This window comes from Galeopterus variegatus, unplaced genomic scaffold (genome assembly GCF_000696425.1).
Source record: "Galeopterus variegatus unplaced genomic scaffold, G_variegatus-3.0.2 Scaffold1042, whole genome shotgun sequence".
Lineage (NCBI taxonomy): Eukaryota > Metazoa > Chordata > Mammalia > Dermoptera > Cynocephalidae > Galeopterus > Galeopterus variegatus.
Window position 1 is genome coordinate 325,991 of NW_007727153.1, and position 23,043 is coordinate 349,033.

The 23,043-nt window shown below is 34.4% G+C and overlaps 2 protein-coding genes across 2 annotated transcripts in view; one reads left to right on the top strand and one right to left on the bottom strand.

The window, feature by feature from the left end:
• TEX9 (testis expressed 9) overlaps positions 1 to 963 on the top strand; it is a 51,254-nt gene extending 50,291 nt beyond the window's left edge. The window contains exon 12 of the mRNA XM_008574414.1: positions 645 to 963. Coding sequence (XP_008572636.1) covers positions 645 to 722 — 78 coding nt within the window. The 3' untranslated portion in view covers positions 723 to 963. The remainder of the gene's footprint in view (positions 1 to 644) is intronic.
• A 298-nt stretch (positions 964 to 1,261) lies between these two features.
• The window catches only part of MNS1 (meiosis-specific nuclear structural 1), a 42,602-nt gene continuing 20,820 nt past the window's right edge, over positions 1,262 to 23,043 (bottom strand). The window contains exons 5-10 of the mRNA XM_008574412.1: positions 22,479 to 22,708; positions 19,408 to 19,624; positions 19,198 to 19,305; positions 8,690 to 8,947; positions 3,062 to 3,187; positions 1,262 to 1,541 (exon numbers count right to left, since the gene is read on the bottom strand). Coding sequence (XP_008572634.1) covers positions 1,449 to 1,541; positions 3,062 to 3,187; positions 8,690 to 8,947; positions 19,198 to 19,305; positions 19,408 to 19,624; positions 22,479 to 22,708 — 1,032 coding nt within the window. The 3' untranslated portion in view covers positions 1,262 to 1,448. The remainder of the gene's footprint in view (positions 1,542 to 3,061; positions 3,188 to 8,689; positions 8,948 to 19,197; positions 19,306 to 19,407; positions 19,625 to 22,478; positions 22,709 to 23,043) is intronic.

The following is a 23,043-nucleotide window of genomic DNA, read 5'->3' on the forward strand; positions in this document are numbered from 1 at the left end:
AATATTTTTATTTTAGGTATGTTTAATTTTTATTTTGACATCATTAACCACAAAATTCTCTCTATATAAAATACATTACACATATGAAATCTAAAATATAATAAGATTTATATATAATGTGTCACCCAAACAAAAGGATATTTTTCCATGTAAGTAAATTAATTAGTAATATGGAAAATGGGACGGGTATATATAGTATGGGTAATTCCCCACTACAGAAAGTACCATATACAAGAATGACTCTTATCTTAGGATATTGTTTTCATCTTTAAACCTTAAACAGTGAACACTGAATCCAAACCACTATTGTTCATTTCTCTAAACATGGGCTACCTGGTGATGAGAAGATGTGAATTTTCCCCCTTTGTGCAAAGGTCAGGTATTACAATACAATATTATTGAATTATTCTCCTAACAATAGGTTGGTTCAGTACCACTGTTGTATAAAAAAAGGATTTCATAGGCTGATCCTTGAATGTAATTTCCATTTCAGATATCATGCTTTTTGGAATTAGAGTATATGTTCCTATAAGAAAGCTTATATTTTTATAGCACATTATCCACACACTTTTATCAATTTTCCTGTTGTTCCGTGGTCTACTCTGAATACTAACAGATAATATTGACTTTTTTAAAAAAAACAGCTGCACATTGAAGCTGCCAAGCTGCTATCTTTCACTGAAGAGGAGTTTATGAAGGCACTTGAATGGGGAAATTCATGAATGCTCTATGAGATTAGTCTTTGTGATGGTCTGTGGTGAATTGCCATTCTATTTAACTTAAACAAGTTTTAATGGTTTGGATTATTTTTATTCTTTGTAAGTAATAAAAATATTCAATTATAAAATCAAAATAATTTCAAAGACTTCTATGTATAGATTTGGGGGGGTATAAATATGTTACTCTGATATGTAATTATTAGAAAAAGGCAATATTTTGTAAAATAAAGTAATCTTCACTCTCTTTACTTTGGTCCTCCCTTACAGTAGACAAAAAAAGATGCTTTAAAAATTCTAAATATTTATTTCCCTGGCCAAGTCAAGGAGGTTAAGTTCCTAAACAGAGAGAGCATTCACCTTGGGCTAGACGTCCTGTATTAATCAAGATAAATATACTGTTCTGAGGATGGGGGTGGAGAAATTAGCCTCCTGGGTTTGGCCTACATTTATATACTATATTTCTATGGAGTGTTGTAGTATGATGTTGATGTAGAATTCAGATCTTCAAATTACCAGTACAAAGACAACAGTTTGACTAAAAGTAATTTTGCAGCTAAATATTAATTTTTTATCTAATTGTTTACATATTATGAAATACTCTGATGTTCAGAAAATCCAAATAGACAGTGGATTGCTACTGTCACTGAACTAACTGTAAAACAAAAGTTATGCTGACATCTAGTGGTAACATACAAAAGAATCCAGGTTTTACCAAATCTTGATGATTCTTCACTTCTCTTCATAAATTTCACTCCTTGTCTGATATGCTTTCCTAAACTCTTCGCCAAGCATATCAATATCATCCTCTTTTTTAAATACTCCCTACAAGAAAAATATTTTGTGGGTTACTTTTAAATGCCATAATATCTCACTAAATGTTTTTAAGATTAACAATACATGGACAGGTTAGTTATCTCCAAGATTATGAAATCTATTCAACAGATTTATAAAACTTTTATATAAAAGAAATCAATATTTTCCTATAATTATGACTTGATTTATATATATACACACTGAATATTCTTAGATTGACCCAATTTCCTGATTTATCAGCTCTAGTGTAGGAACTTATCATAGGAATCTGGGCTCTACTACTTTATTACTACAAGTACTACTGCTTGGATTGCCTGGATGAGAAGGAATTTAATATACATTGTACCTCTACCCTTGTCTTAAAACAACTCTGTAATATATGAGGGAAGTCAGGGATAAAGAGACTGAGCTTTGCTAAATTCATGCATGGGATTGGTTCTTCAAGTGTCAGTTTTATGGCTAATCAGCAAACATTCAATTGTGCAGAAAAGAATCCAGGTTTAGAGTTGTCATTTAAGCAAGCCCTTTGAAATTTTTCACTCTTCTATTTTTCTTTTCCCCTATAGTATACAGCAAAAGTCTCTTTAAAAAGATAAACTTAAATATTTACTTGCAATCTAAAGGATTTAAAGAATAATTTATGTCATTTGAGGCCATCAGGACCTAAAGAATAAAGGACATTTTGGATATCAGGTTTATTAGGCCCTCTTTCTGCCTCCATATGGAAACCTAAAGACTCTCCTAGAATTTATAATCAATTTTATGAAATTTACCAATTATATGTGGGCTTTATCATTATTATATCATTTCAATCATTTCATATTCATTAATCCTGTCTAATCAATTAGACCATAAGGTCCTATGACCAGGCAATAATTACTCATATTTCTCCCTCCTTAGCACTAGACTGAACACAAAATATGAATTCAGTTCTACCAAATTAAAATATCAAATGGCATGATTTCTGTATCTGAAGGATGGTGATTTTATTTATATAAGTCTAGACATTTATGTGGCCTGTGAAACTTATTTATAATGGTAATGTGTCTCAGATATACATGAAAATTCACTGTCTTCTGGAATTACTTTTAAAAACCAAGGTTACCAAGTACCTAGTTGTAAGCTCCTACTATAGAGCAGATCTGTCAGACTCAGTTCAAGCATGTGCGTGTTAATGGTGTAACTGATAACAATGTTTTCACATATATTTTCATCTTTGGTATTCAAAGCATTACAGTTACTCTAGGGTAGTTTAGTTTTAGACCCCCTATGCTAAAAGGGGAGAAAAGAACCTGTAAAATATAAATTCAATAAATCTAGTTCATACCTCTAATAATAATGCACCAAGACCAGCTCTCTCTCATTTTAGAGATGTTTAAATGAGCCCAGAGAGATTCAATGCCCAGTCAAGATCCCACTGCTGCTTTGGAACAGAGCAAAAAATGAGTGAAATCTAGGCCCTCTGAAATCCTAATACCATGTTTTTCCCACTATTAGAGGTCATGAAACTTGAGATAAATCTCACTTACTTTAGGGAGATATCCTAGTAATTTTGTAGCATGTTCTTTGAGAAGTTTTAGCCTTTCTTCTTCAATAATTGCATTAATACATCCTTGTCTTCTTTGCTGCAACTGCCATTCTTCCAGTTCACGTTGCTGTAAATGTAAATCAAATTTTATTAACTGACACAAAATACATTAATCTTTTGAGTTTTCAAATAAAACTATTCTTGCAGTGAATTAGATGATAAAACTGATGAACTATTTATGACACTAAATTCAAAAGATACTAGTGTATACATTTTATATATATCATATATTTTATATGTATACTTGTATCTTTTACCATCATTATTCCTTTAAAATTATAAGAACAATAGTTATGACTGGGATTTTAGGGAGGCAAGAAAGAATTTCAGGAAGATGTCTTCATTACCAAGGAAAAAAATATCTTAAGGAGCGACTTCCTAATAAGTTCAATAAATATTTATTGAATGCTTCCCATATGCCAGGTGTTGACAGTTTACAGTATAAGACAAAAAATTAGTGAATAAAACAGAATAGGGATATCTAAAGGATAAATATTTTCATTATATAAAATATATATTTTTTCAAAGTCTGTATGAAGCACAAGAGTAGCAGCAAGAGTTCTAGCAGAAGAATGAGTATTCCTCAGAAAAAATTCTGAATACTCTTAGAGTATCGCATCAAAATTCTGTGCTATATAATATAGAGGAGATGACATTAGCTTAAAGTTTTAGCACTTAAAAGAACTCTTATGGAATTGTTTCCAAATAAACCTGCTGAATGGGAAAGGATACTAAAGGCAGAACATTCAAATAGTGATGAACTCCTGCCAAGAGTTCCTTTAAAGTAGTAGTAATGCTAAGCTTTCTCCTTGAAATAATTAGTTAACTGGAGTCACTACTTCTTCAGTCCACTCCTTGTCAAAGACATGTAAACCACAAAGGAGGATGTTTGTCTTTTTTGCTACAATGGGGGCAAGCTTCTATATAAACTAATAACTCTTCGAAGTTAGTGAATAAAAGTAAAGAATGATGCCAGGACATAGCCATACCTGATGCAACTTAAAACTAGAACTGCTTCTCATGAAAATATTTTTGTTTAATATTAGATGTGTTTTTTGTTACAAAATAAGAAACAGCATTGATAGCTAATTGAGAAAAATCGTACACTCTCACCCAATGATGGTTCTTGCTTCTGAATCAAAGGGTTGAACTGCTCTTAATTATTTTATCTCTAAGATGAAATAGGATAATAGAATCTGTCATGGAATCATTATACATGAATTTTTTTTTCCTTTTTTTGAGACTACATTTCTAAGGCTTCCCTTACAGCCAGGTATGGTCACAAAAGGACTAGGTTTTGGCCAGTGGAGTATAAGCAAAAGTGTCACATGGCAGCTTCCAGGAATCTTTCTATGTACACCCTTTATCCCTTCTTCACTTCTCTCTGCTGCTTGAAACATAGATGTGAAGGCTGAAGATCCAACTTAGAGTATGAAGATGAGGACTTATACCTATAGATGCCATAGTGAAAAGCTACAAGGAGCCTGAGTTCCTGTAGGCTACGGAACAGAGCCTCCATTCCAGCCCTGAACTTTCATGTTAGAGAACAGTAAACTATCTACTAAGCTACTGTTAATTTGAGACCCTATATTTGCAGCCAAACCTAATCCTAATTGATCCATTCCTTATATAGATATACAGATGCCAGAAAGTTTTGTAATGTTCCAGGGAAAGCACACTTGTTAGATTTTTGTTCAATGATGTAGAGTTTCTAATTTAGGCATAATGCAGGGTTTCCCTTCTTAGGATGTGGTAAGCCACATTAAATGTTTATCCTAAAAAAAAAAAAATATAGTAAATTAGGGTAAATAGTTCAAAAGGTTATGAAAACAATTTATACACTCAGGACAAATTCTGATCTGGGATGTTTCAGATTTCGTCTCACCATATAGATATCTATTTATGAACCTCTGAAATCTCTGAAATTTAAAAAACAGAGCCTTAAAGATTTATGTAATGGAGTGAATTAATGAATTTCATTATCACGAAGATCCGTCCTTGCCTTGGGGCCACAACAAAAATGTTGCTCAATCTTACTGAATCTTAAAGCTAAGCCCACAACTTCATATTGGGAACATTTATAATTTTTTAAAAAATTAAGACATACTGTTTGCTCAAGCATCTATGCATTAGGTGGTTTTATCTGACTTCAATTTATAGTGGTCTTGCTAACTTTTCTAGAAGCTTTCTGATTGGCTCTGTACACCATGAGACAGTCAATCACTGGTTCTACTTTTCTGTATGGAAAGAGCATTCAAAGTCTTCTGGTCCATTCCAAAAGCCTTTTAATTTTCTCCCTTCTTGATTGCAGTGCTCTTACTGATACAACTGATCACCTTCATTGATTCAACAAACACTTATAAAGTATTTACCACATGCCAAGCAAAGTGTAGGTGCTTTATTAATAATTATCTCCCTTAAAGGCTAGAGTTAGATTGGCTTATATGAAAGCTAAGGAACTGAGATTTTATCCTGCAGAAGTCCACTGAGGATTAGGCAGGAGGGAGACATAATGAGATTTTTTTAAAACAATGGTAACTGGTAGCAGATGGAGCAGTGTTACAAGGAGACCAATTAGAAGACAATTTCAGTAGTCTACGGGAATGCTATTGAATGTCTGAACTAAGTTACAAAGAAGAGAAGCTGGATTTAAAAGTTACTGCTGAGGTGAAATCAGTTGGCTTTGGTTGCTGACCAAAAATCGTTAAGTGAGAAAGGGAAAAAATCCAGGAATCATTCCAAGGTGATGGGCTTGGGTAACCGAGTGAATATGTTGCCTTTTTAACCAAGATCCAGGCTACTGGAATTAGAAAAGTTTTGTCTGGTTATATACACCCTTGGAAACTTACATTCCAAGGCACCCACAAGATTTCCCACTATGTACTTTGGGCATCTGTAAGTATGGCAACAGAATTATGACAAGAGTTGGATGATAACAGAGGAGGGCTAAAAATCAAATGCCAAGTATCCCAACACTTTAAGGAGCAGGCAAAAGACACAGCTGATCTCTCTTGCTTTTCTGTGACCATACCATCCAGATCCTCTTAACTTTCGAACATTTCTTGGTCCTTTCATTGGCTTTTTCTCCTCTTCCTACATCCCAAACTAGAATGTTCTCCAAGCCTCAGTCATTGGCCCTCTGACTGTTCCTCATTATAACATATTCTTTGGAGGAATCATCTTAGCATGAATCTCTCTGTGCTACTTAATCTCAGATATTCATTTCTAAGAAAACTTAACCTAAGATTCACTCTTCTGTACAACTACCATCAGGGTATTTTCAACTTGCATTTCTATTTCAAACTCAACATGCCTAAAACTGAAGTCATTAGATCTTCGCTCCAACTCAAAATATAACAGCACTTCGGGGCCGGCCCGGTGGCGCACTGCTACAGTGCGCCGCTTGGGAAGCGCGGCGGCGCTCCTGCCAAGGGTTCGGATCCCACATACAGACCGGCCGCTCACTGGCTGAGCGAGGTGCGGGAGCAACACCGAGGGTTGCGATCCCGTAGCCGGTCCCGGTCCGGTACGGGCGTGACACTGAGGGTTGCAATCCGTTGCCGGTCACGAAAAAAGACAAAAAGGAAAATATATATATATAACAGCACTTCTATTCCTTAAGTTTCTCATATTTGAAATCTTTGAATTATTTTGACTCCTTCCTCTACTCTACCCTATATTGTCAAAAAAAAAAAAAAATCATACAAGTCTCATATTCCTTTAAAAATATTTAAATTCTTCTCGTTCTCTCTCCTCCTGTTATTCTGTTTATAGCCTATTCCAAGTCATCACCTCACTTCTGAATTACTATTTTCTCCTCTTGTTCAAGACCATATTATGTTCAGTATCATATTAATCAACTTCCTACTGTATCATGTCTAAACTCCTCTGCTTATCATTACAATTTCTCCAGGTGGTATGATTCCATGTGCTGCCAATTTAGAATAGCTTTCCCTGTCTCCTTTTATTCTCTCTTATGTATTTCCAGGTGAATCCACACAGTTCTGCCATAAATGTATTGCACAGTTAGTAAATTACACACTACCAAATTCTATAAATGTTAATATTGTACAATTTAAGAATTGTATTCTTAGTATATCATGGAGTTTTATACATTATCCAGTCTCTTGGGCTTCTATACCCTACTCTCTGCACTAGATCAGAAGCTACCAGAATGAGCTTTTGTTTGTTTTGGTTCCCTCACCAATACACAGCTGAACGTCTAGCAGGTCAGTATCTGTTGATTACAAAAATAGACTGGGAATTCTTTTTGTCCACCCATGAAGGAAAAGATCAGCATTATGATATTAATTAATTTATTAAACCTAGCTCTGCCACTTATTTACTGTGACTTAATTGCCTTGGGCAATATACATAATTTCTCTATGCCTCAGTTTCCACACCTTTAAAATGGAGATATAATAGCACGTAACTCAAAGGACTGAAAGTTAAAAGTTACTACTTTGTTTGTAATGAGATTAGAATAGTGAATGACATATAGAAATGCTCAATAAGTGTTAGTTACTACTAATATCACTTCTATTATTACTTAAAAAATATTTACCATGTATCTAAACTGTACCCTTCATATTTAGAACTTTTTATCTTTTCAAAACACACATTATCTCACTTGGTTCTTAAAGCACAACAATCTAGTGAGATATTATATCAATATTACTTCAGTTTTATGGATGAAACATAAACAGATAAATCAATGTGTCAAAAGTCACAAACCTAGTTCCCTCTACAACTCTTAAATCCACATTTCCAACTAGAAATCTTCCCCTTGGCCTGAAAATCAATGTGGATAAAATGGAATTATATACCCACTCAAAATCCATTTTTCTTCCTACATACTCTTTCTTTAGAACATCACTCACTCATTAAAGGTGAAATAATAGTATTATTTATTATTAGTAGCAGCCTTCAGTCTTCTCTCACCTCGCCAGATCTAACTGGTCACCAAGCCCCATCAATTCTATATTATCAACATCTCTCAGATGGATCCCTTCTCCATTTGCATGTGTTTCACCACTTATCACTGGGATTGCTGGAATAACTTTCTTACTGGTCTCCCCATCTACAGTCTTACTCCTCTCACATCTCCCCTCAATGCTGCAACTTGAGTCGTCTTTCAAAATGTAGATCTTAACACACAGCTTTCCTAATTATTCACTGGCTCTCCTTAGAAAAAGTTCACGTTTTTAGAATAGCATCCAGGGTATTCATGATCCATCTTCTCTCTGCCAAACTAACACATCCATACCTGCATAATTATTATCACAAGGACATGACATATCTTTATAATTTTTTCTTAACCAAGACCATAAATTCATAGATGACATGTGTACTTAGTTGTATTTACCTTTATGTTCTCAACACCAATCAATGTTTAGCACATAGAAAGCATAAATGCATTAATAAATGATTGGTCAGAAAATTTATGTATCACATGATTAGCAAACAAATACCTAACATCATCTGGCACATAAAAGTCTCTTAGTAAAAGTTTAGCGGATGAACAGATGAGTCAGCTGCTCCTCAGTGACAAAAAAAATATTTTTCTTACTTTGTCTGCAAGGAACTGGTCGCGACGCTCTTCAATAAGTTTTTCCACAGCCCTCCTGTGTTCCAGTTGCTTCATTCTTTGTTTCTGAGCATTCATTAATTCAATTCGATCATCCTCAGCAAATTTAGCTAGCATAGTTTTTCTAAAGATCTCCTCTTCCTCTTTTGCAGCCTGTAGTATTAGTTCCTTCAAGGCCATTTGTTCTTCAAAATCTTGCTTCATCTCTTTTTGCTTTCTCAATTTCTCTTCTGCTTCTTCCTAAACAACAATACAGCTAACAGTTAACTCAGTAACCATTTCCTTACATCGGATTTATAAAGAAAGGGTGGGATAGAGTTTTTTTAAGCTTAGCATTACAATATGAAATTATACAAACTGAAAAATTAAGCCTTTTCATGATAACACTTTGCCCCATCCTTTTAAAACCAGTTGGATAAAGGACATGTTACCTTTGGATTGCCTTCTATTATTTATTTTTAAATTTTAACTTGTATGCATTTGCTATTTTGTTTCTGTACTGAGAATTAACACATAACTAAAGAGCTGATATAAAGACTTTTTTTTGCACACCTGAATTTAATAATCTGAGGTCTATGAAATTCATACCAACAATGAATCATTTTACAATCTTGCTTCAAACAGCTGTCCAAAGCACTGATAAATATTTTTTAGTTTCCAGCTTCTTCCCTTTATGAAATCATAGCTGCATTTACTCATCTCTAGTCTTCTAATACTCCTTCCATTCTCCAAAATTCTCTAAAATATAAAAACTATAATTTAGCAATGACAATCAGAACTTTTCAGGGAAATTCAAATTTACTTGGAGCAGATAAAGTCCTTTTCTATAAGCTTTTATTTTCCAAACATTTTTTTTTATAAAAAATATCAAACATATCAAAAAATACAAAGAATTTTACAGTGATCACCCAAATACCTAACACCTCAATTCTACCAATAATATTTTACTGTTCTTGCTCTATCAACTATCTATTCAATTAGGACTAATGTAAGCTTTAAATCCAGCTAGATGATAGGAAAAAAGTTCTGGTGAGGTACAGTAGTGCTAGGTATCCCTAATTAACCATAATTTATTGTATGTTCTCAAATGGCTAGAAGAGAAGTGCTCACATGTTTTCACTGCAAAGAAATGATAAATTTTGCAATGATGAGTATGTTAACTACCTTGATTTGACCATTGCACACTATATACATGTATTAAAATATAACTCTGTACCCCGTAAATATGTACAATCAATACATTTCAATTAAAAAATAAATTCCTTTAAAAAAAACCCTAGCTAAAAAAGAGAAATATAGTTTAACTTTATAGTCTTTATAAAATAGTAAGACAAGTTTTAAAAGGGCGGGGGGAGGCAACTGTAGGAGTGGGTGTTAAGTGAGCCAATCTGCAGCATCAGCTATATCAACTTTGTTCATTATATTCTATATTGAGTATTCAACCTCTTCTAATTATCCTCATCTAATTCCCTTTCAAATGCTATCTCCTCCATAAACTCTTCTCCAAGCACTATGACTCATACCCATCTCTCTTTCCAGCCTTTTAACTAAATAGTATTTAATTTTTTCATCACTTAATCTTATTTCAAGTGTATATGACATATCTTCTCACTGAAAATAAATTCCTAGAGGGCATATCTTATTTTCCTTTGGGATGCTGGGCACATCGTGTTTTGATAATATATATATATTTTGTGTTTATTTGCTATGTATTATATACAAGTCAAAAGGCTCACTGGAGGCAGAGATACTGTTTCATTTAGTTTTGAATTCTTCCAGAGCTTATCATATTTTGCACACAGATGTGTAATTCATATTTAAGTATATGAACTGTTGACATTTCTTGGCATCCATCTCCCATAGGAATTTTAGTTTAATCCAATGTTGAAGATATCTGGCTAAAACACAGGAAATGATTGGCAAAACAAACACCCTTCATTATATTTTTCAACTACAAAAATGTTCATGTACTCTTTCATAGGTCTGGATCAGGATTCTGCTAGTTATATAATATGAACTGCATAATTTTCTACTCTTTTCTATGTTCTAAAACCCACTATATGGTTTTAGGAATAGCTGTTTATTGAAATTTTTAAATAATTTGTGTAAAAACACTCCAAGCCTGGAAACCTTTAGGGTATCTTAATCTGGGTTCTCCTCTGGAAGCATAGCCTTAAACAAAGATTTGTGTATACAGATACTTCACTGGGGAGGTAATCCCAGGAAACAGCAATGAAGGGCAAGCAGAGTGAAACAGGGAAGGAAGAAAAACCAACACAAGCGTGCGTCACTGAGCTGGTTACCGCTGTGGGCAAATGAGGCTCAGTCCTGCTAGGACCTTGCAAGGAATGCACAGAGTGCTCCCAGGACCTTCCTAAGGGTGGACAGGAAGAAGCATTTATCCATTAGTTCCTGTCCAGTCTTGGTTTAGAGATGCGGCAGAGGATGTTAACTCCCTGCTCCCACCCATACTCCCACACTTCAGGAAGCTGTCAGCACAGAGTCAGTGTAAGCCCTCACAGATGTTCTCCGCAGCTGCCACTGGAATCCGAGGTGAGGCTGAGAGGATGGGAGGCAGGGCACACACGGCTTTTGATACAGGAGATTCAACGGTACTTCAGAAAGTTTGTGGGAAGATGGAATTAAAAGATAATACAAATCTTTCCATGAACTTTTTGAAGTGCCCTTGTAACCTTAATAATCTTATTTTGCCTGATTTTTCTACATTTTTTGAAATTACTATATTTTTTACTCAGAAAGTTGTGCCATGGAGATTTTCACATTTTTTATCAATATACAGTAAACAACTTCTCATTGTTTTTCTAATCTTCTCTGTATTTCCCTTTATAGACCATGGATTCCTTCAAATTTTGTTTTTACTTTTTCTTTCTTATTATGTTTTTCCAGAGTAAACTGCTTTTGTTTTTTTCCCCAATATTAAGCAACTGGATTAATTAATCTAATGTGTTTTCTTGATTTTTACTAATTACCACTTGTAACCTCTAGTATTTCTTTCCACATTGTTGCCTTATACTTCAATTTGTATTACTTTCTAAGTTACTGGGTTGACTGCTTATGTAACATTTTTCTAAAAAATTTATCTAATAATTTAATAAATTTAATAATTTAATTAATTTAATTTCTCATTTAATAAGTAATTGTCTCTGAGATCAGTTTTATAAAATCTGATCAATTTTGATATGTTAGTCATCTCATTCTCTAAATAGCTGTAAATTTTCAACCAATAATAATTGAGAAGAATGTTTTTAGACTTTCAGTTAGTAGGTTAAAATATTTCTTACTAATTTCTAGTGGTGTGTTAAACACCCTTTCCCCCTTGCATATTCAGATAAATTTCCTTTAGATTTTTAATAGCTTTTAAAATTATTTATTTCAATGCAGCGTTACATGGAAGATTGTTTATTGTTACACCTTCATTATCAATTATATCTTTTATCTGTGATACCTGGGATTCATTTGATGTTCCACTTATCTATTCATAACCCTACCGAACTGCTTCCCATTTGTCCATATATACCTGTTATGCCTTCATTCATCATTTTATTCTTAACTTTTCAGGGTAATTTGATATTAGGTATATATAAGTAAATTACATTAAGATATCTCTAAAAAGGTCTGTATTCATTTTATTGTATATTCCTATACGTGGTTAACCATTGAGAATATACATGCAATAGGTTTTGATATAAAAAATACATGGTATCTATTTCCTCCTCATTGATGAAACAGTGTATCCAAAAAATAAAAAGGATCTGTTTTGATATAGCTGAAAAACATTAAAAATAATAGTAGCACTAGCTACTATTTATTACATACATGTCTATTTATCTTGTTTTGTGAAGTATCTGTTCAAACCGTTTATTCACTGAAAAAAAAAGTAGGTTCTTCATATTCCATTATCAAGTTATAAGTGTTCTTTATATATTCTGGATAAAAGTTCTTTGTAAGATATATATATAGAAAATACTCTCTCCCAGATCATGGCTTGCATTTTTGTTATCCTAATGATGTTAGAAAGTTATTAATTTTGATAAAGCCCAATTTATTTTTTTTCCCCAACCAAGTCCAATTTATAAACTTTTTTCCTTATGGCTCATGCATTTTATATCCTACTAAAAATAAAAAAATCTTTGCCATTCCCAAGTTCATGAAGACTTTCTCCCATTTTCTTCTAGAAATTTTGTAGTTTCAGGTTTTTCTGTTTATATCTGGGACCCATTTTGAGTTAATTTTTGTGTATAATATGGTGAAAAATAGCAAGTGCTGGCAAGGATGCAGTGAGATTGGAACCCTCACACATGGGTAGTGGGAATGTAAAATGGTACAGCCTTTGTGGAAAACAGTTGGGCAGTTTCTCAAAAATAAAACAAAATTACCACATGACCCAGCAATCCTTCCACTGCTACGTATATACCCCAAATAACTTTAAAAAGATATTCAAACAAAAATTTGTACACAAATGTTCACAGCAACAATAATTGCAATTGCCAAAAGGTAGAAACAAAGCAAGCATCTATCAGCTGTTGAATGGAAAAGCAAAATCCATATAATGAAATATTATTCAGACAAAAAAACGAATGAATTACCGATACATGCTACAACATGAATGAACCTCAAAAATATCATGCTAAAGGAAAAAAGCCAGACATGAAAGGCAATATATTGTATGATCCCAATATATGAAATGTCCAGAGTAGCCAAATCCTTTAAGACAGAAAGCAGATTAGCAGTTGTCAGTGGCTAGAGGAATAGGGGATGGGTGCAAGTATCTTTTTGGAATAATAAAAATGTTTTGAAATTAGGTACAGGTGATGGTTTCACAACATTGTGAATGCACTAATTGCCAGTGAACTGAACTTCATTCAGATGGTTCAAGTGTTAAATTTTATGTTATGTGAATTTTTACTTCCATTAAAAAAAGCACTGATATAACTGAAAGGAGAAATACACAAATCCACAATTATGGGCAGAAACTTCAACAACCTCTCTCTCAACAATTGACAAAACAACTAGACAGAAAACTAGCAAGGATAGAAAAGCTCAGCAACACCATCAAGCAATGGTATCTAATCAACATTTACAGAACACTTCACCCAACAACAGCAGAATATACATTCTTTTCAAGTACCCACAGAACAAATTTAAAGAAATTGAAATCAAACTGAGTGTGCTCTCTGACCTCAATGGAATCAAACTAGAAATCAATAACAAAAAGATAACAGGAAAATCTCTGGACATTTGGGAACTGAGCAACACATTTCTAAATAATTCATGGGTCAAGGAGGAAGTCTCAAGGAAAACAAACACACTGTATTTAATGAAAATGAAAATAAGACAGCAAAATCTGTGAGATGCAACTAAAGCAGTGCTGAGGGACATTTATAGCACTAAACGTACACACTTAGGAAAATGCACTAGATGCATGCGTGTAGGAATAGTCTCAAATCAATAACCTAAGCTTCCACTTCAAGGACCAATAAAAAGAGAAGCAAAGTAAACCCAAAACAAGCAGAAGAAGAATATAAAGAGCAGAAATCCATGAAACTAAAAATAAAAAACCAATAGACAATCCCAATGAAACAAAAGGCTGGATCTTTAAAAAACTAAAATCAGTGAAATTGACAGAACTTTAACAAGACTGACTTCCAAAATAAACAAATTACCAGTATCAGGAATGAAACATGAGATATCACTAGAGATCCTACAGACATCAAAAGGATAAGGGAATACTACAAATAATTCTACACACACAAATTTGACAATCTAGACAAAGTGGATTGCTTCCTTGAGAAACACAAGCTACCAAAACTCACCAAATATGAAATAAGATAATTTGAATTGCCCTGTAACTATTAGGAATATTGAATTAATAATTTAAAACTCACAGTCAAGTTGGTTTCACTGGAAAATTCCACCAAACACTTAAAGAATTAATGCCAATTCCATAAATCTCTTCCAGAAAATAGAAAAGGAAAGAACATTTTCCCATTGATTTTATGAAGATAGTATTACCCTGATACCAGTATTAAAAGACTACAGACCAATATTCCTCCCGAATATGGATGCAAAAATCCTTAACACAATATTAGAAAATAGAATTCAGCCATATGAAGCATCTTCAAAAAGTTCATGGAAAGATTCGTATTATCTTTGAATCCCATTTTTCCACAAACTTTTTGAAGTACCCCTCGTACATTAAAAGAATTATTCACCATGACCAAGTGGGGTTTATTGTAGGGATGTAAGATTGGTTTAGTACTCAAAAATCAATCAATATAATCCACCAAGCTAAAGAAGAAAAAGCACATGAACCATAGACGTAGAAAAAGCATTTGACAAAATTTAATGCCCCTTCATGATAAACACCCTCAGAGAAACAGGTATAGAAGAGAACTTCCTCAACCTGATAAAGGGCATCTATAAAAAACCTACAATTAATATTTTACTTTATGGTAAAAGACTGAATGCTTTCCCCCTAAGATCAGCAACAGGAAGGGTGATGTCTACTCTTATCCCTCTTAGTCAACATAGTGCTAGTCACTGGCACTGGACGTTTTAGCCAGTGCATAAAGCAAGAAAAAAAATAAAAGGTATACAGGTCGAATAGGAAGAAATATACTGTCCCTATTTGCAGAAGACATGGCCAACTATGTAGGAAAAGAAATTCCTATAGCTAATAAGTAAACTCAGCAAGGCCGTGAGATACAAGATAAACATAAATCAATTCACTACCGAGTACATGGACATCAAAATTGAACTAAAATTCCTTGACAATTGCTCAAAAAATAAAATACTTGGAGGTAAATCTAATAAAACATGTACAGGATTTGTATGCTGAAAACTATAGAACACTGATGAAAAATCCAAAGATTTAAATAAAGGGAGAGGCCTGCTGTACTCACGGACTAGAAGACTTAGTACAGTGAACAAGTCAATTCTTCCCAAATTGATATTCAGATGTAAGGCAATTCTTATTAAAATTCCAACAAGATTATTTGTAGATAGACAAGATTGTTCTAAAATTTATATGGAAAGTATACTCATATATGGAACTAGAAATAGCTAAAACAATTTTGAAGACATATAGCAGCTATAATCAAAACTGTGTGGTATGGTTGAATGAACAAATACACAAATCTACAAAACAAAATAGAGATCCCAGGAAGAGATTCATACAAATATGACTGTAGTGGACTGAATTATGTCCCCCCCCCAACTTCCTGCAGCTTGAATTGTGTCCCCCAAGTTTTATGTATTAGAAACTTGGCCCCCACTGTGACCATTAAGGGGGGGAAATCCTATTATGATAATTGAAAGGTGGAGCCTTGAAGAGGTGATTAGATTGTAGAACTGTGCAGTAGTGAATGGATTAAAAATGGTGGTCAGGGGCGTGGTTCTGAGCGCTTTAAATGAAGAGAGAAGAGAGTCTGTCTTTCTCTCTCTGCTCCACCATTTTTGCAATGTGATATCCTGGTGTCACTGAAGTCACTGCCAAAGAAAGCCTTCATCAGATGTGTTCCCTGGATTTTGCACTTCCTAGCCACTGAAACTATAAGCAATAAATTTTGTTTTCTTATAAATTACCCGGTTCCAAGTATGTTGTTATAAGCAACAGAAACAGACTAATACAATGACCAATTGTGTTTTAACAAAGGTGCAAAAACAATTCAGTGCTGGAGAAAGAGTCATTTCAACAAATGGTGTGGCAAAAACTACTTTGACCTGAGTCTCATATCTTGTACAAAAATTTAACTGAAAATGGATCATAGGCTTAACTGTAAAATGTTAAAAAAAAAAAACCTTGGAAATAAAAAAAAAAAGGAATTATTCTTCAGGATCTAGGCAAAGTGTTCCTAGAGTTGGCACTAACAGCATGATCCATAAAAGGAAAAATTGACAAACTGGACTTCATAAAACTGAAAACATTTGCTCTGAGAAAGACCATGTTAAGAGCATGAAAAAACAAAGCTACAGACTAGAAGAAAATATTTGCAACCCACCCATCTGACAAAGGACTAGTATCTAGAATATACAAAGAACTCTCAAAGACCAACAATAAATGAACAAACAACCCAATTAGAAAATCAGCAAAAGACATGAAGAAATACTTCTCTGAAGAGGATATAACATCAAAGAGAAGAGCAAATAAACACGTGAAAAGATGTTCAGCATCAATTAGCCATCAGGGAAACACAAAATAAAACTATAATGAGGTATCACTACATAGCTATTAAAAATGTCTAAAATAAAAAATAGCGGCAACACCTAATGCTGGTGAGAACGTAGAGAAACTGCATCATCACACATTGCTGGTGGAATGTTAAATGGTACAGCCATTCTGGAAAACAGTTTGGCAGTTTGTTATAAAAGTAACATATAATTGCTGCAAAACCCAGCTAATGTACTCTTGAGTATTTATCACAAAGAAACGAAAACTTATGTTTATACAGAAACCTACAACTGAATGATTACAGCAGATTTATTTTTAAGAGCCAAAAAATTGGAAACATTCCAGATGACCTTTAATGGGTGAATGGTTAAATAAACTGGCACATACATACCAAAGGAATGCTATTTGGCAATAAAAAGAAACAAATCATTGACACAAGCAACAACTTGGATGAATCTCCAGAGAATTATGCTGTGTGAAAAAAGCCAGTCTAAAAGTTATACACTGTTTGATCCCATTTATATAACATTCTTTAGGCATTTTATTTTTAATTAAGATATAATTAAAGATTCATCCATGGTTTAGCATGTGTCAGTACTGTACTTCATTCTTTTTATGACTGAATAACTTTCTATTACATGGATATACTGTTACGTATCTTCATTCATCAGCTTTTGGATATTTGGGTTATTTCTGCTTTTTGGCAATTATGAATAATGCTGCTATCAACATTTATGTACAAGTTTTTATGTAAACATAAGATCATTAATTTTAAACCATTCTTCTTTTCTAATACATACATTTAAAGATATAAACTTCCTTCTAAGCACTATAGCTTAGCTTATCATATTTTGATGTTGTTTTTTTAATTTTCATTCAACTTGAAATATTTTTCTAATTTCCATTATGATTTTTTTCTTTGCTCATTGCTTACTTAGAAGTATATTATTTAATTACAATATATTTAAGGATTTTGCAGGTACATTTTCATTACTGACTTCTAATTTAATTCCATTGTAGTCAGAAAACATATTTGGTATGCTTTAAAACTTTGTAAATTTATTGAGACATACTTTATGTCCTAGAATATGAGCTATCTTGGTGAATGTTCCATGAGTATTTGAGTGGAAATTGTATTATGCTGTTGTTTGGTGGAGTATTCTCTAAATGTCAGGTCAAGTCAGTTGATATTGTTCAACACAATATCCTATGGTTCTGACTACTCAGTCTATACATTAATGAGAAAGGAGTAATGAAATTTTCAAATCTATGAATTTGTCTATTTGTCCTTTCAGTTTTGTCAGTTTTGCTTTACACATTGGGAAGGTTTATTCTTTACCTTTAGAACTATTACATCCTCTAGATGAATTTACCCTATTATCATCATGAATTCCTCGTCTTGAAGATGACTTTGTGGTTTATCTTCCTCCATCATTTTGCTTTTAAACTATATCTTCATATTTAAATTGTGTTTATTGTAGACAACATAGTTGTATCATGCCTTTTATGATGCAGTGTGTAAATTGCTAAAAACAGCTTTATCATCCAGCTCAAAAATTTTTCTTTTTAACTGTAGTGTTTATACCATTTACATATAATGCAATCATCAATATGGTTGGTGCTTTGGATTGAGTGTCCCCCCAAAACTTGACCCCCATTGTGACAGTGTTAAGAGTGGTAAATCCGGGCCGGCCCGATGGCGCACTGCTACAGTGCGCCGCTTGGGAGCGCGGCGGCACTCCCGCCGAGGGTTCGGATCCCACATACAGACCGGCAGCTCACTGGCTGAGCGAGGTGCGGGCGCAACACCAAGGGTTGCAATCCCGTTGCCGGTCCTGGTCCGGTACGGGCGCAACACTGAGGGTTGCGATCCGTTGCCGGTCACGAAAAAAGACAAAAAGGGGAAAAAAAAAAAAGAGTGTGGTAAATCCTATTATGGTAATTGAAAGGTGGGCCCTTGAAGAGGTGATTAGATTGTAGGACCATGCCATTATGAATAGACTAGTAATGGTTATCAGGGGTGTGGTTCAGAGGGCTTTAAAAGGAGAATGAAGGAGGAGTCTCTCTCTGTCTCTCTGCTCTGCCATTTTCTGCAATGGGTCACTGTCATCACTTCCCAGCCTCCAAAACTGTAAGCGATAATTTCATTTCTTTATAAATCACCCAGTTTCAGGTATCTTGTTATAAGCGACAGAAATGGACTAATGCAGTTGGGCTTATATCTATTACCTTTCTACTATTTTATCTAAAAATCATATTCTTCTCTATGTTAATTATTCTTTCAAAGTTCAAAACTTACTTTTAGTTTTCTCTCATATATTTCAGCTTGTTCTTCCTGGTATAATTCTTGTCGCACTTGTTCCAAATCTTCACGTTGCCGTAGCATTTCTTCCAACTTCTGAGTCAGCTATTAAATTTTTTAAAATACAAATATTTATTTCTAGGACCCAAATTCTATAACTAATATTTCAGAATTTCACCAGTGTTAAAGAAGTGGTTATTTTAATACCGCATTCTGAAGCTGTAGCCTTTTTTCCTCATTTTCTTGAACTTTTGCCATCCGATCTTCTTCTCTTTGCTGCTGCATGTTAGCAAATTCTATGATTTTTCTGTTTTCTTCTTCCATCTCTTCACGTTTCTTTTTTCTCCAGAGAGCCTGCTGTTTCTGAAACTCTTCTATATACCTTCGGGTTGCATTCCTTTTTTCTAACTTTTGTTGTCTTTCCCTAAAAAAAAATTATGGATACAGTTTTATAGTAACAGAAATAATATAAAAACATTAAAAAGTAATTTCCTCTGTTGATAATAATGTGGGAGAAAACACCTTTCCTATTTATTGCTTGTTCATTCATTCATACAATAAACATTTTGAATGCCTACTATGTGCCACTAAATATGCCAGCTGAATAGACATTTCTCAAAAGAAGACATACAAACGATGAACAAGTACATGAAAAAATGCTCAATATCACTAAGCATCAGTGAAATGCAAATTAAAACTACATTGAGATATGGGCCAGCCCGGTGGCGCACTGGAGAGTGCGCCGCTTGGGAGCGCGGTGGCACTCCTGCCGAGGGTTTGGGTCCCATGTGGAGACTGGTTCCCGCTCACTGGCTGAGTGCGGTGCGGGCACAACACCGAGGGTTGCGATCCCGTTGCCAGTCCCCAGTACAGGCGCGACACCGAGGGTTGCAATCCCGTTACCGGTCAGTAAAAAAGACAAAAAGAAAAAAAAAAAAACTACATTGAGATATCATTCACACCAGTTAGACTATTATTAAAAAAAAAAAACCCAGAAAATAAAAACTGCTGGCAAGGATGCACAGAAAGGGGAAGCCCTTATATGCTATTGGTGGGACTATAAATTAGTGCAGCCACTATGGAAAATGGTATGGAGGTTTCTCAAACAACTACAGACAGAACTACCATATGATCCAGCAATCCCACTACTGGGTATATACCCAGAGGAATGGAAATCATCATGTCAAAGGGATGCCTGCACTCCCATGTTTATCTCAGCTCTGTTTACAATAGCCAAGACATGGAAACAACCTAAATGTCCATCAATGGATGACTGGTTAAAGAAAATGTGGTACATATACACAATGGAATACTACTCAGCCAGGAAAAAAGAATGAAATTCTGCTATTTGCAACAGCATGGATGAGCCTGGAGAAAATTATGTTAAGTGAAATAAGCCAGGGAACAGAAAGAGAAATACTGCAGGTCCTCACTCATAAGTGGGAGAAAGAAACAAACAAAAATAATATATTAATAAGTTGAACTTTCAGAAGGACAGAGCAGAACTGTGGTTAGAAGCAAGAAAGGGGAAGGGGAAGGGGCAATAGTGAGAGGTTGGTTAATGGACACAAAACAGCTAGACAGGAAAAATAAGTTCTATTAGTATACAGTTGAGCTAGGCATCTATAATTAACAATAATTTACTGCATGTTATCAAATGGCTAAAAGACTGGATATCAATGTCCTCATTACAAAGAAATGATTGTTTTATAATGATGAATATGCTAAGTACCCTGATTTGATCATCACATATTGTATACATGTATTGATGTTTAACTCTGTACCCCACAATTATGTATAATCAATACATTTCAATGAAAAATAAAAATTTTTAAATAAAAATAAATAATATAAATGCCAGGTGTGGTACTGTGAAATATACATCTGGTCATCATCACCCCTCCTGGCACACAACTCCTACACTACTTAGAATATCCAAAGTGCTGTCTTTTTGTATGCTAATAAGTTGACTGATGGCTGGTAGTCCCTAGGTAGTTTCAGGATGGAGGCTGGTCACAGGAAAGACCAAGGCAAGATTTTCAGTCCCACCCTGCAACCTCTGGGGAGGGGAGAGGGGCTGAAGGTTCAGTTGATCACCAATGGCCAATGATTTAGTCACTCATGCCTATGTAATGAAGCCTCCATAAAAACCCAAGAGGCATGAGTTCGGAGAGCTACTGGATAGTACACACCTGGGGAGGTTTTGCCTCTACTTGCTGGGAGGGTAGCAAGCCCCAACTCCACGGGGACAGAAGTTCTTGCACCTTAGGATCCTTCCAAAACTCACCCTATGTATCTTTTCATCTGGCTGTTTATCTGTATCCTTTACAATATCCTTTATAATAAACAGGTAAATGTTAGTCAGTTTCTCTGAGTTCCGTGAGCTGCTCAGCAAACTAACCAAGGAAACCCCAATTTATAGCCAGTCAGTCAGAAGCCAAGGTAGAACAACCTTCGGTTTGCGACTGGCATTAGAAGTGTGTTGGGGTGGGGCTGTCTTGGGGATTGAGCCCTCAATCTGTGGGATCCGACACAATTTCCAGGTAGATAGTCCTGGAACTGAATTGGAAGACACCCAGCTGGTGTCTCTTCTTGGTGTATTTTCCTACTCACTCATCAGGTATAAATTTTCTTTGTGTAAAATACCCAGGTTGAGTATCCCTAATCCAAATATACACAATCCAAAATGCTCCAAAATCTGAAACTTTTTGAGCACTGACATGATGCTCAAAGGAAATGCTCATTGGACCATTCTGGATTTCAAATTTTTGGATTAGGGATACTGAACTGGTAAGTATATGTAATGCAAATATTCCAAAATCCAAACAAATCCGAAACTCAAAACACTTCTGGTCCCAAGCATTTCAGAAAGGGAAACTCAACCTGTACTATGTCTCACCTCTAACCTATTTACGAAGTTTTATGCATCCCATTTCAGAAAGTCTACAACCTGTTAACATAAGCCTTGTGGCACTCTAAAGCTGTCTGTTATGGAAATTCATCAGAAAACATGCTTTCTATGATGTAGGCGTATTTAAGAAAAACAAACGTTTAGGTCACTCAGTCGCTTAATAAGTATTTATTATCAGATCATTAATCTATTAATTATCATGCTAACAAAGATAGAAAAGAGTTGGTTTCAACTTATGTGACCTTAGATAACACTTACTGAGCATTTACTATGTATCGGCACTGTTCTTGGTGCTTTCTCTCTTCACAACACTACGATAGATCTAAAGTAAATGTTTAGGCATGTAAGAAACTTAAGATAAACTTACAATTGATCTTCTTCACAGATTTTCCTAACAATTTCATCAATCATGAGTTTCTCTTTCAGCGACTGTTCATAAGCTTCCTGCTTTTTTTGTTCTTGTTCTTCAAGTTGTTTCTCTAAGTCAAGATAGTACTGTGCTTTTACTTTGTTTCGTTTGTCTTCTGCAGCGTTCTCTTCCTTTATTATTCTCTCATGTTCTTCCATCATGGTTTTGGCTATTTCAGCATCACGTTTCTGTTATTGAAACAAAATTCATCTTTCCATTTTCAAATCTGAGCACAGTGTGATAGAATATTTTAAACAGATGTAATTGAATATTATAAAGCCTGTTACATAAAATAAGTATTTTCATCTGTCTAGGTAAAAAGCAAAGTAAGTCATTGTTATTGCAAGGGTTTGAATGATGAGTTAGACCCTAAAGAGGCTTTCGTTTCCCTTAAGTAGCTCTCTCAGTGCAATACCTGATAAGGATAATTAATAACTTCACTTTGAAAAACAGTAAGCAAAATTATAAGTACTTTATTAATAACTTTTTTTTTTTTTTTTTTTTTTTTTTTTTTTTTTTTTTT